The 13426-nt window shown below is 37.3% G+C and overlaps 2 protein-coding genes across 2 annotated transcripts; both read right to left on the bottom strand.

Annotated features, from left to right (window-relative positions):
• Nucleotides 1-561: 561 nt before the first annotated feature.
• On the bottom strand, nt 562-1503 carry LOC108699100 (olfactory receptor 2G6). The gene has a single exon (XM_018230959.1). It carries the CDS (start codon nt 1501-1503, stop codon nt 562-564), a length of 942 nt encoding a protein of 313 aa, XP_018086448.1.
• A 7862-nt stretch (nt 1504-9365) lies between these two features.
• On the bottom strand, nt 9366-10298 carry LOC108699580 (olfactory receptor 5B21). The gene has a single exon (XM_018231662.1). The coding sequence runs from the start codon at nt 10296-10298 to the stop codon at nt 9366-9368; it is 933 nt and encodes a 310-aa protein (XP_018087151.1).
• Between the last annotated feature and the right edge of the window lie 3128 nt (nt 10299-13426).

Here is a 13426-nt window from a genome sequence, read left to right on the forward strand (position 1 = left end):
GCATGTTAACAGATACTATTACATTCCCACTACTCTTGTTATGGTTTTTTTAAAAATATGAATATAATGGGAGAATCAGAAAGGTTTTGATAAATTGTGAGAATAAACCAAGATCTCCCAGTTCAATATTTTTTTAATCTTTGTTAGCTCACCAAATTGAATTCCGCCTGTAAGTTGTCATGTAATTGACCATAATAAAATGTTTTCATTGATTTGAATCTGGCAATCAATCACTCACATCAAGCAAGGGTATAAAATTGTCATAAAGCAAAATCAGCACAACCCAAAAACAATGCAAACTCTACACATTTCTAGAAGGCATATATTTTCTGTTGCTTTTTATTTCCCCTCATCAAAACTTCATTGTGGGTTGAAAAGTCTTTATTGAGACCCTTCTATGGCTCATCACTAGGCTCAAAACTGACACAACAAAATATAAATATATAAATGAATATGTTTCAGGAAGACTGTATAGTGCGATATTGAACTAGTCAAATTCTGACATTGTTCATACAGAACAAACACTTTTTATTGAATAAATAGACATTTGCATGTATATAATTAAATGCATTTAGAGAATGCTTTATAAGTATTTTTTCTTAGGGTGCTTTTGATATCCTGATTTCTTATACTGTAGATGATGGGATTGAGCATCGGAGTTACAGATGTATATATAATAGACACTATTTTGCCCATTTCAGGAGAATAGGCTGAATGAGGGTGCAAATATATGAACATGATGGTGCCGTAGTACACAGCTACCACTGTGAGATGGGATGCACAGGTGGAAAAAGCTTTATATCTTCCTTGAGGAGCACGGATCTTGGCAATGGATGAGATTATATAGATATAAGATATCAGAGTCAAAAAGAATGCACATATGGCAATTATACAGGCTGATATGTACATTGCTAACTCATTGAACCAAGTATCTTGGCAAGACAGACGAAAAAATGGAGGGACCTCACAGAAAAAATGGTTAATGTGGCGTGACCTGCAAAAAGGCAGTTGAAATGTAAAGAACACATGGATGGTAGAGTTAATAACACCAACTCCCCAGCAGCCTAAAGCCAGACAAATGCACAACCTCTTGTTCATGATTGTATTGTAGTGTAGTGGTTTACAGATAGCTGCATATCTGTCATAGGCCATAACAGCCAGAATTAAACACTCAGTTGCTCCTAGAACTAAACTAACATACATCTGTGTAGCACACTCCAAGAGAGAAACACTTTTATCCTGGGAGAAGGTGATCACCAGAAGCTTAGGTACTACGGCAGAAGAAAAGCAGACATCAATAATTGAAAGGTGGCTTAAGAAAAAATACATGGGTGTCTGTAATTTTATATTTATTCTGACCACAACGATAAACAGAGAGTTTCCTAACACTGTGATTATATATATTATCAAAAATATTAAGAGATATAATTCCTGTAGGTATGGGATATTGGTGAGGCCAATGAGAACGAATCTGTTCTCAAAGGTTTGATTGGACACTGTCATAAGAATCTTCATGTCAAATCCAATTGGAAAAGCAAATCTGTCATTCAGTTCAATGTATGCATTTGTAAAGATCTGAAATTACATCAAAGATTGATTAATTAGGAACTCTGTTGCAAGGTTTTATATCATTCAAGCCATAATCTGATTGTCAGGGTAAATTGGACCACAGCAACCTGATAACAGTTTTTGACTTTTTAAACTGTTAAATAATCCAACCGATGCATATAATTAGGCTGCATACAACGGAGTACACCATAATATAGCACAACATGTAACAGCGTAATCTCATATTGGCTGATTTAACAATGGCAATTTAAAAAAAGTACAATTTTAAGTCATACTAGAAAATAAATTCTCTTCATTCTAGTTGTGGCAGTCACTGTACTCAGGGCCTTATTTATCAGATTTGTGTAATTTTAGAGTTTTTTCACTTCAAATAAACTCATAAAAGTTTAAAGTTTGTGCTCAAGACTACAGTGTTGGTGAAGCAATTCTCCTGAAGAATAATAGGGGGGCATATGGAGGGGCTTATACTTTACTGTCTGACGACTAGTGAATAGACCAAAGGCATTCATCTGTTTTTTTAAATTTTTTTTGAATGTGATTAAATCTTTTTATTATTTCTAGAAGAGATGTAGAAGTAAAACATGACACCTGTACCAGTATTGAGGTTTCCTTTCAGAAAGCAATGAACTGTAAAATCACAAGTGTGGGAAAGTACTTGCCCTTTCACAGTCAAAAAACCAGTGGCACCATTTTGATTTGCAATGTCTACAGCTAATCCTTTCAAACAGCTCCTCCCATATGGGTACATGTATGGCACCTTGTACTTGATGGTATCTAAGCTTCTTTAATGTTTAAATTCTTTTTTAGTATGGCGATATAAATTATGGAATGACTCCTTATCTGGAAAACCCCAGATCCCGAGCATTCTGGATAACTGGTCCTATACCTGTATTTTTATAAAGAAAAAAAAAACAATAGCAGAAAAAACTGTTAGATTTGAAATGGCTAATTTACAAAAAATATGAAAAAGTGGTGTAAAATGTTGTGACACTAAATATTTTTACCCACCTTTTTGTCAGCCAATAGTTTGCCCATGGCTACAGCTGTGTAAAATATTAAATTCATTTATAAATACAGATGTATATTATAGTGCTACGGTGGCGATGTTTAAAGATTCTGAATTGTTCGGCATTAATCAATTTAGTGATGGGCAAATTTCTCCCATTTCCCTTTGCCAAAATGTTGAGAATTTCCAGAGAAATTCGCGAAACAACGAAAAATTTGTGAAAATCGAATTTTGACGCCGGCCTCCAAATATTTTGGACGCCGACGACAATTCCGATGCTGGCAACAATTCTGACGCCCATTAAAGTTAATGGGCACCTAGCATTGCCGCCGGTGAATTTTTGCGTCAAGTTCGCGCATTTATTTGCCGGCGGCAAAACACGTGAATTCGCGCCTGCCGAATAAATTCGCCCATCACTAATCAAGTTGATTTTCACTATCCTTTTTCAGAATCTGTTTCTCTTCATTCTCTCTTCATGCAGCAGTTGGGTGTCAGATATTCATTGACAGTTAGATCCAATATCTTATAGGGGGGCTCCCTTTCCTAGCAGATGAATTATCATCATCATTTATTTATATAGCGCTGTAGAGCTCAATCAAGTAACTGATTCCAGTACAAACAAAATCGAACAAAATTCTGCATGTAGAGAGACATGATGTCTGGTGATTTTAAGAGAGTGAGCTCTAATACATCTTCTAGGCAAAAGGAACCTTCCTATAAGATATATTGCATCTAACTGTCAATGAATATCTGATACCCAACTCCTGCATGAAGACAGAATGAAGAGAAACAGAGACTGAGAGAGGGATAGTGAAGATAAACTTGATTATTTCAGAAACGGTACAGAATCTTTAATTGATCATATTTAGAAATCTTCTTATTTCAGTATGCTGAAGCATATATTAAATTTTCATTTTTGCGATAGTTCCCCTTTAATATAAAATCTAAAAAGTCCACTACATGGGTTGTATGAAAAAATATATGTAAAATACTGGCAGTCACTGCGGACAATTCTGAGATACTTTAGTATTTATGCTGACAATCAATGGTGAAACTGCCCCCATAAATAGCAACATTTATGAGAGATGATAATAAAACAATAACACCTGTCTAAGAATACTGTAATATACAGAGGCATTTAAACTGGAATAATTTGGAGTCTTCCCTTGGTGTAACAGCCACTCACATACAGTAAAGGCAAACTCACTCACTCACTCACTCACTCACTCACTCACTCACTCATTCATACTGAAGCAGAACCAATCTCATGCACACTCTATCTCTGCCTCTCTCTCTCTCTCTCTCTCTCTCTCTCTCTTCCACACAATCATGTAAAAAAGCTGGGCTCAGGTGTCTCTGGATGAAAAAACTAGTACAAGTATAGGATCCCTTATCCGGAGACCCGATATCCAGAAAGCTCCGAATTACGGAATGGCTGTCTCCCATAGACTCCATTTTATCCAAATAATCCAAATCTTTAAAAATGATTTCCTTTTTCTCTGTAATAATAAAACAGTAGCTTGTATTTGATCCCAACTAAGATATAATTAATCCTTATTGGAAGCAAAACCAGCCTATTGGGTTTATTTAATGTTTAAATGAATTTTTAGCAGACTTAAGGCATGAAGACCCAAATTATGGAAAGATCCGTTATCCGAAAACCACCAGGTCCCGAGCATTCTGGATAACAGGTCCCATACCTGTACCACGAATCAGGCTGCAACTGCCTGGCAGAGAAACTGTTACTGAGACTCTTGTTACTTACTGTTGCAGTCGGTAGAAAAGCTATACTACGGTGCTTAATATCGAATTTGCCTCCTTCACTTGAAGTCATGTTTACTAAACTTGATTATGCGTACCGTATGGATTGGCTGGAAGCCACTCTTGATAGAGAGCTAAGGGTTACATCTTTTTTTGCCACCTGAACAAAATACATACAAACACTACCCTCTGTTAGACAAAGAGAAATTGTCTATGTGTTCAGATTCACTACTTGGTATATGTCTGAAGAATTAGCAGGGAGAAATCCTTTAATGGATACTTTAAAGGACAAGGAAAGTCTAAAATAGAATAAGGCTAGAAATGCTGTATTTTGTATACTAAACATAAACATGAACTTACTGCACCACAAGCCTAATCAAACAAATGATTTATGCTTTCAAAGTTGGCCACAGGAGGCTGTCATCTTGTAACTTTGTTAAACATCTTTGCAAGACTAAGACTAAGCGCACATGCTCAGTGTGGTCTGGGCTGCTTAGGGATCGTCATAAACAAAGCTGCTTGAGTTCTGCATGGCTAGTAACTAAGGCGGGGGCTCCCCCTGCTGTTCATAAGTATGATTGTTTCCCTGCTCAGCAGTTAGGGACCATCTGACAATTCCTATCCACAGCAATAAAAGAAGGGAGAATTTCACTGCATACAGTCAGGTTTCTTATAAAAACGGTACACATTTTTTAATCAAAGTATATTGGAGATAGGTTTCTTTTTCATTAAAGAAAGTAAAAATGGGATTTTATTTTTTTTGCCTTTCCTTGTCCTTTAATAAGCGAGAATACACAATTAACACGTGGATAGTCTTTCATGTGACATAATCATTGGTGAGTGATGTGAGGTTCTAGGGTGGGAGGAGGGTGGAAAGATAATCTGTTCAAGGTTCAAAGTTTTTTAATGCTCAATGTACACTTCTAATCATTAGATGGTCAAAGAATCTGTAGACCTACTCCAGTTTATGTTTTTGACCCTCATTTATAATTGTATTGTCATGTTGCTTTTTGTTTGTGAACATGAATCTGCTTGGTGCAAACAATAAAGACCTTTTTTTAAAAAAAAAAATAATCTCGACAAATTGTGTTTTTTTTCACTAGAAATCTCGAATTTTTAGAAAAAAAAATACCTCAAATTTTTCAAGATTTATTATACCCCAAAGCTGCTAATAGTCTGAATTTAATAAATTTGCCATCTCAGACCTGTCGAAGTCCTGATTAAGTCTATGGGACATTTTAAATAAAATATGAGATACATTTGGATTTTAGTAAGTAATCCGCTAAAAGATAACTCATTATTGCACCATCCCAAAAAGTGCTCATTATAGTCACTGCTAGCAGAGGACCATGTAAATATTATCTCCTCCATTTTTTTTAAATTACTTCAGGTTTTCTTTCTTTCTTGTCCATAGTCCCTTTGCTTGCTCCATTTCTTTATGTATTTCAGTTGAGAGCCTTAATATTATCATTAAGCAAGTAAAAAATGTATTCAAAATGTTGCTTCTAAAAAAATGTATAACAATCCATTCTAGGGTATTCAAGATCATCAATAATAAGAATTTCTAAATAAAAAAACAAAACAAAATGATCACTATTATTCGATGTGATGTGTTTTCTTACCTCTGCTTAATATTCTGTATTCTTAAGATGTACATTTGTCTAATTAATGAACATCTTCGAGTCTGTGCATTTTTACATGAAGCGCAATCCGGAGGACACTTTTTCTTAAATACCATTTAATAGTTGTCGGAGGGCTCCCAGGTGTTGATGATATTTGAAAATCACATGTGAGCTGAAAGACTCCCAACACAATTAGAACTCTCTAGAGCTTCAGAATAAACCAGCTATGTGACTGTTACAGGACTATTTCAGTGGAAAGGAAACATTCTAATACAGACATTTATTTAATCAAAATCAGACCATAAAGATTGTTGTTTTATATATTTTTTTTTTAAAAGGTTTTATTTGTGTATTTTCAAAAAGAAAAAATTATCTGAACCATTACAGAAAAGAAAGAAATTAAAAAGAATAAAACAAAGATAATACAGTCTAAGGTTCAAGTGCAAGACAGGTATAGCACAATAATAGGGTCACATTGTCAATCATTGCAAGATAGCTCTTACACAGTAACACAGATGAATCACAGATAAAACATCTTAGGTCACTTTACAACTTAGGTTGTCCATTCTTATATTGCTCGTTACACGGGATTCTATTAGGGAGCAGCCGTGGGAAGCAGATCAATCCAGGGACCCCAAATTGTGTGGAATTGTCAGGGCAGCCTCTTGCTAAGTAAACTGCTTTGTGTAGTGGCAGTGTGTCATTAATGACTTTTTTCCAGCGGGTTAGTGTGGGAGGGCTGGTGTCCTTCCAAGTTAAAAGGATGGCTTTTTTTGCGTAGTACAACAGCTGTAAATAAAAAAGCCTCTGATATGATTTTAGCACTAGGGGACGCCTCTTCTATGCCTGCCTCTATTTGGACTCTTTCCCTTTTAATAAGGGAGATGAATTGTCCCCTGGTCCAAGCTTTTCAGGTATCCCATACTGTTGCTACAGGGGCAGAGTCCTTATTAGTGGACCAGAATTCTGCCAGCAGAGGGGTGAAGGACTCACGGATATTACTGTTGTAGATCCACTTGGGAGCTAGACGCCACAATTGAGATCTTTTTGGGCTAGGGAGGGTAAGGGTAATCTGTAGCGGGGCATGATCAGAGCAGACTGTAGGTAGGAATTCTGCTGCCTGTATGCACTGGATGGCCTCTGGGTTAGCTAGGGCAAGGTCTATGTGGGAGAGGGCCGAGGTTGCTACCGTGTAGCACGAGTATTGTCTCAGCTCTAGGTGTTTGGCCCGCCAGGCATCCAGAAGACCCACCCCCACCATCCAGTTGGCCAGAGGGCGGGTGACATCTTCCAGGTCGCTGATCCTGCGCTCAGCCTCTGTTGTGCGTTCCCTCACTGCCTGCAGATCATGGCGCAGCAGGGACAGGTCTATACGCACTTCTTCAATCTTGGATGAGAGCGTTGTGCTGGTGTCCGTCAGCTTCATTGTAAGCGCCTCCTTAGAGTCCGCAATCGCTTGCAGGAGAAGTTGAGTGGCCGGTCCAGCTGCATCCATTATCGGATCCAGTGGCTCACGCTGGTCCGGAGAGGTTGGGCCTGGATTTTTTGCCCCATTTTGTTTTGGTTCTCGCGGCGTGGAGGGTTGTTTTGTATAGCCATCAATGCGTCTTTGGCCTGATTTCCCCATTAAAAGTGTCACTGGAGAACTCTCACCGTGGTAGTGTAGAAATAAGGCAGCGTTGCACGACAAACTAAGTAAGGCAGTTGGCAGAATAATTTCAGGATCACGGAGCTATAGCACCACACGTCTGCTCAGCTAAGCATCCCGGCCACGCCCCCCTTATTGTTTTATATTTAATAGTAAATTTATAAAGGCAAGGTACATGGCAATTACAAACCTGTATAATCATTTTAAACTTCTCAGAAGCAAAACTGAATATAATTTGGACTATTCCCTAGTCAAATTACACTAAAATAAACTCAAAATTTGAATTAAAAAATGTAAAGATTCTAATTTTCAGTTTGACCCATGATAAATCTGCCCCTATGTGTACTGAATATTGCGAGTGGGTCCCGAAGTTCAATAAATGACAGCAACACAGAGCATATGCAGAAAAGAAGATGGGGAGCTACTGGGGTATCTTTGGAGACACAGATCTTTCCTACTAAAGGGCTGTGGTTGCCTTGGGCTGGTACAAAAGCCCGAAACATAATGTACACCATTTCTACTCTACTTCTGTAGTTAAGCTTTAGTTCTCCTTGAAAGGAATTGTTCAATATAAAATATGAAACTGGATAAACGGATAGACTGTGCAAAATAAAATATGTTTCTAATATCGTTACTTAGAAGGGAAAATGTAATGTATAAAGGCTGGAGTGACTGGATGTGTAACATAACAGAACAGAACACTACTTCCTGCTTTTCAGCTCTTTTGGTTTCCACAGACTGGTTACCCTGGTGACCAAGCAGTAACAAATCAGTGACTTGAGGGGGGGCTACATGGGCCATAACTGTTGCTTTTGAATCTGAGCTGAATGTTGAAGATCAATTGCTGAACAGTTATGCCCCATGTGGTCCCCCTTCAAGTCACTGACTAACTCAGAGTTAGAGAGCTGAAAAGCAGGAAGTAGTGTTCTGGCTATTATGTTACACATCCAGTCACTCCAGCCTTTATACATAACATTTTGGCCTAACTAACTATATTAGAAAAAAATGTTTATTTTGCACAATCTATCTATTTATCCAGTTTTAATTTGACATTGAACTGTTCCTTTAAATGCAATGTGATTTCACCTTGAATTTCTGTGTTGCCATTTTGCAAATATTCCTTGAGGCAAAACATTACAGGTCTTTTGTCTTGCAGTTCTGGTATCCTGAGTTTGATTCCATGTGTGGGTGGATTTCCTCCAGGTACTCCGGTTTCCTCTCATAGCCACAAAAAATACAGTCACCTTAACTGGCTCCTGATAAAACTAATCATAGTGTAATATGGACCTTAGCTTGTAAGCACAACTAAGGGAAGGCACTGATGTAAATAATAGATAATCTATGAGTAAAGTCCTGCAGTGTCAGCAATTTATAAATAGCAGATTAATAAATAAACAATAAATAAATAACACGAATGATCAGCCTTTCCACTTTCCATAAAATTTAAGACAACATCTGTACATAAATGGTCACTTTGAATATCTTAACCATATCTGGTCCCCAGGAGCTGTGTGCTCAAAGTCAATAACACAGGGACTGTAACATTTTTTAAAAAGTAAGTAAAAAAAAATAGATATATAAAATAAATGTGTAATATCCATTTCTGGGGGTTGCTTTATTTAAAAGTTATTGCAGAAGAGACAGCTGATGGTGGGCCCACTGTGCTGGTGGGCATTGAGAAAATGCCATCTTTACCATTCTGGATCTGGTAACCCTAGATGTATCTTGTCTATGATACCAAAAATATTATTTAAACGATCTAAGGCATTAGTTCATTCATCTTTTTTCTAATTGTGTTTTTTACATGTTTGTTCCTTATGCTGTAGATAATAGGATTCAGCATTGGTGTCACAGCTGTGTAAATAATGGATACTGTCTTATCAGACTTTGGAGAATAGGCTGAGTGAGGACGCAAATACATGAATAGGGTGGTGCCATAGTATAGAGAGACCACTGTTAGATGGGATGCACAAGTAGAGAAAGCTTTATGCCTTCCAGCAATGGAATGGATATTAAGTATAGTGGAAATTATGTGAATGTATGAAACAAGAGTCAAAATGAATGAACATGCACCTATTATACCAGCTGATATGTACACTTTTACCTTATTGAGATACGTATCTCGACAAGACAGCTGAAAGAAAGGAGGTATCTCACAGAAGAAATGGTTGACGTGGTGGGATCTGCAAAAAGGCAACTGAAATGTGAGATAAACATGAATGGCAGCATTTATAAAGCTGATTAACCAGGATCCAGCAGCCATACTTATGCAAAAATTCCTATTCACGATTGAGTTATAGTGTAATGGTTTATTGATGGCAGCATATCTGTCATAGGCCATAACAGCCAAAATAATACACTCAGTTGCTCCAAATGCTAAACTGAAGAACATCTGAGCAGCACAATCCAACAGGGAAATACTTTTATCCTGAGATAGGGTGATTACCATGGTTTTGGGGACTATGGTGGAAGAGAGGAAGATATCAATGATGGAGAGGTTGCTTAGAAAAAAGTACATTGGGGTATGTAGTTGAGGATTAATTTTCACCATAAGTATAAGTAAAAGGTTTGCAGACAATGTGATGATATAAATTATCAGGAACATTACAACACATGGAGCCTGTACATATGGGATATTGGTGAGGCCAAGAAGGATGAACCTGTTCACAGTTGTTTGATTTGAGTTCTCCATACCACTAACTGCTGATCAAAATCTGGAAAATTCAGAAGTTCAAAATACAAAAAAGCTTGGGGTGAAATGAGCAGGTGGTTCTACAAGAAGAATTCTGTGGTTGTGAGAAGAACATCAAAGATATTGACGTTTTGTTAACAAGCTTTTCCTTAAAGGAAATAGGGCATGTGTCTGAACTTTTAATAATGTGTTAACTATTTTACTTTTAAAAATTAGATCAACCTCACACCAATCTTTGTTGGTATTTGACCTATTGACGGCAGATCTCAATAGATGACCTTCTGAAGTAAGAACTGACAAGGCTGGTTTTAAAATATTATATTATATTTAAGGAATTACAGAATTAGTTTACCCTTAATATTTTCTATGGGAAACAGAAGAATAAAGAAGCTCAAGCTGGTAAAAAATATACTAATTGTTCTAAAAGTACAAGGGGCATATTTATCAAGGGTCGAATTTCGAATATGAAAAACTTCGAAATTCAAATTCAAAAAGACCAGCCAAAATTAAGTTGAAGTTTTTTTTTTCGGCGGAATAGGTCCGTTGTCAATCGAATAGGTCTGTATTCGGCCGAATTAATTTTTCCAAATTTTTTTTTTCAAATTTCAAAATTAAATATTTTTTTTTTCAAAGTCCACCAATTGACTCCAAATAGGTTCTAGGTGGTCCCACATAGGCTAAAACAGCAATTCGGCATGTTTTAGAAATTGAATTTTTAAAGAGACAGAACATGAGAAATTTCGATATTCGAATTTTTGATTTTTTTTATAAATTTAAATCGAATTTGGACTATTCTCTAGTCAAAGTACACAAAAAATAGCCCAAAATTTAAATTTTTCAAATTCAAAAATTCACCTCGACCTTTGATAAGTACATAGCGATTCACATGATAGTAAGATGACAAAAATTTTTTTTTAATATAAATGTGTTTCTTTTTATCAAAGAATTTTACATTTGACAATTGCTTGTGATAGTGAGGCACACAGTATGAAATTCACAGTGAGTGGTAAAATAGCAACTAACATAGTGAATAGATAACACTATAATTGCAATTTTTGCTCTTATTCCCTGTTTTATTTTCAATTGGAGATATTCATCAGCTTGTTGTGAAAAAGGGTTCCCTTTATGTAATGTAACACGAGGTTCTTGCCACTTGCATTGTATGGAAGAATGTAATTGATATGTGTAAAGCTGTATGTCCTTGTCCTGCCCAAATGCCTCCCCTTGAACAACTGGTGTCTACAATATTATTTGCAATTTGTACTTCTTTAGGAAATTAACTCCATTACATAGTTACATAGTTACATAGTTAAATTGGGTAGAAAAAAGACAAAGTCCATCAATTCAACCCCTCCAAATTAAAACACAGCATCCATACACACACCCCTCCATACACTCACATAAATTCTTATAGTCAATAACTGAATCAGCATCACAACATCACCCGGCAGTGCATTCCACAACCTCACTGTCCTGACTGTGTAGAACCCCCTACGTTGCTTCAAATGAAAGTTCTTTTCTTCTAGTCTAAAGGGGTGGCCTCTGGTACGGTGATCCTCTTTATGGGTAAAAAGGTCCCCTGCCATTTTTCTATAATGTCCTCTAATGTACTTGTAAAGTGTAATCATGTCCCCTCGCAAGCGCCTTTTTTCCAGAGAAAACAACCCCAACCTTGACAGTCTACCCTCATAATTTAAGTCTTCCCTCCCTCTAACCAATTTAGTTGCACTTAGACTCTGCACTCTCTCCAGCTCATTTATATCCCTCTTAAGGACTGGAGTCCAAAACTGCACTACATACTCCAGATGAGGCCTCACCAGGGACCTATAAAGAGGCAGAATTATGTTTTCATCCCTTGAGTTAATGCCCTTTTTTATGCAAGACAGAAATTTATTTGCTTTAGTAGCAACAGAATGACACTGCCCAGAATTAGACAACGTGTTATCTACACCCCTAGATCCTTCTCATTTAAGGAAACTCCCAACACACTGCCATTTAGTGTATAACTTTCATTTATCAACATTGAACCTCATTTTCCAGTTTGCTGCCCAGTTTCCCAATTTAGACAGATCAGTTTATATCATGTGTTTACTCCTAATCTATTCAGTCTCTTTTTATTGTGTGTGGTTAAAATCAGCTGAACAGCAGAACTATTTGAAAAAAGTCAGTCCATTCACATTCACTTTACTTAAGATTTGACATCTAAATGATCCTTTACTTTGACCCTATATACAAAAAGTAAGAGCAGTAAGAAATAGAAAAGCTCACCCCTTGGTGCCAAATTTAAAAGCACTGGCTGGCTGTTCTGACTGTTGGCAGCACACTTTACCTAGCACCAATTTGGCAATCCTGCGTTACAGGTACAGCGCTGCAAGGGGAATTTTGGAATCCCGCTTCCCCTTTTCTCTTGAGGACGATGCGCAACAGTGGAACAAGCGGTTGTGAGATTCGGATGTGAGCACGGAGCGTTGAGTATTCGGTGTGGGAGGTGATCCATTACGGTCAGTACTTTTTCTGTTTTGAACAGCGGCCTGCTGCAGCGTGGTTGGACGAACATGATTGCATAGCGATCGCTACACCACCAAGGCACTGTGATCCTGATGTCCATTGGATGTACATAAGTGATAATCCTTTTCAGTGCCTTATGTTCATATGACACAGCTTGAACTATTCTGGGCACTAAATATTTAACCCCACACCGGCTCCGCCCTCACATACCGCTATATCACACTACTCATTAACTTTACCGGATTAACCATCTCTTCCGTTACGGAATTGAGCACCCTACTGGCGACTTATACCACAGCTGCGATGATATATCGCTCTCCTCTTCTCATGAACACTTAATTACGGATCTATTCAGATCGGTGTTCAAAAGTTTGTTATAAATGAAATAACTGGTGGCTTCCATCAACAGCGTGCACATAGCCCCCCTTATTGCATTGTATTTAAAAGTGAGAAATAATAGGGTTAATGGGATCCCCACCCCCCCAAGCAGCGCTGCTTATTTTAAATGGTTTAGTAATTTTGGCATGGTGATAATAAATATTGATTTTTAATACTATTTTGTATGGCCTTGGTTATCTAGTATTGTTCATTTGCATTTGGAGGCCATATTGGTGTGGGTA

The sequence above is a fragment of the Xenopus laevis genome, chromosome 8L (genome assembly GCF_017654675.1).
Source record: "Xenopus laevis strain J_2021 chromosome 8L, Xenopus_laevis_v10.1, whole genome shotgun sequence".
Classification (NCBI taxonomy): domain Eukaryota; kingdom Metazoa; phylum Chordata; class Amphibia; order Anura; family Pipidae; genus Xenopus; species Xenopus laevis.

Excerpts from the sequence above, each read along its gene's own strand:
- LOC108699100 (XM_018230959.1), bottom strand. The coding sequence starts at position 1,503 with ATGACAGTGTCCAATCAAACCTTTGAGAACAGATTCGTTCTCATTGGC.
- LOC108699580 (XM_018231662.1), bottom strand. The coding sequence starts at position 10,298 with ATGGAGAACTCAAATCAAACAACTGTGAACAGGTTCATCCTTCTTGGC.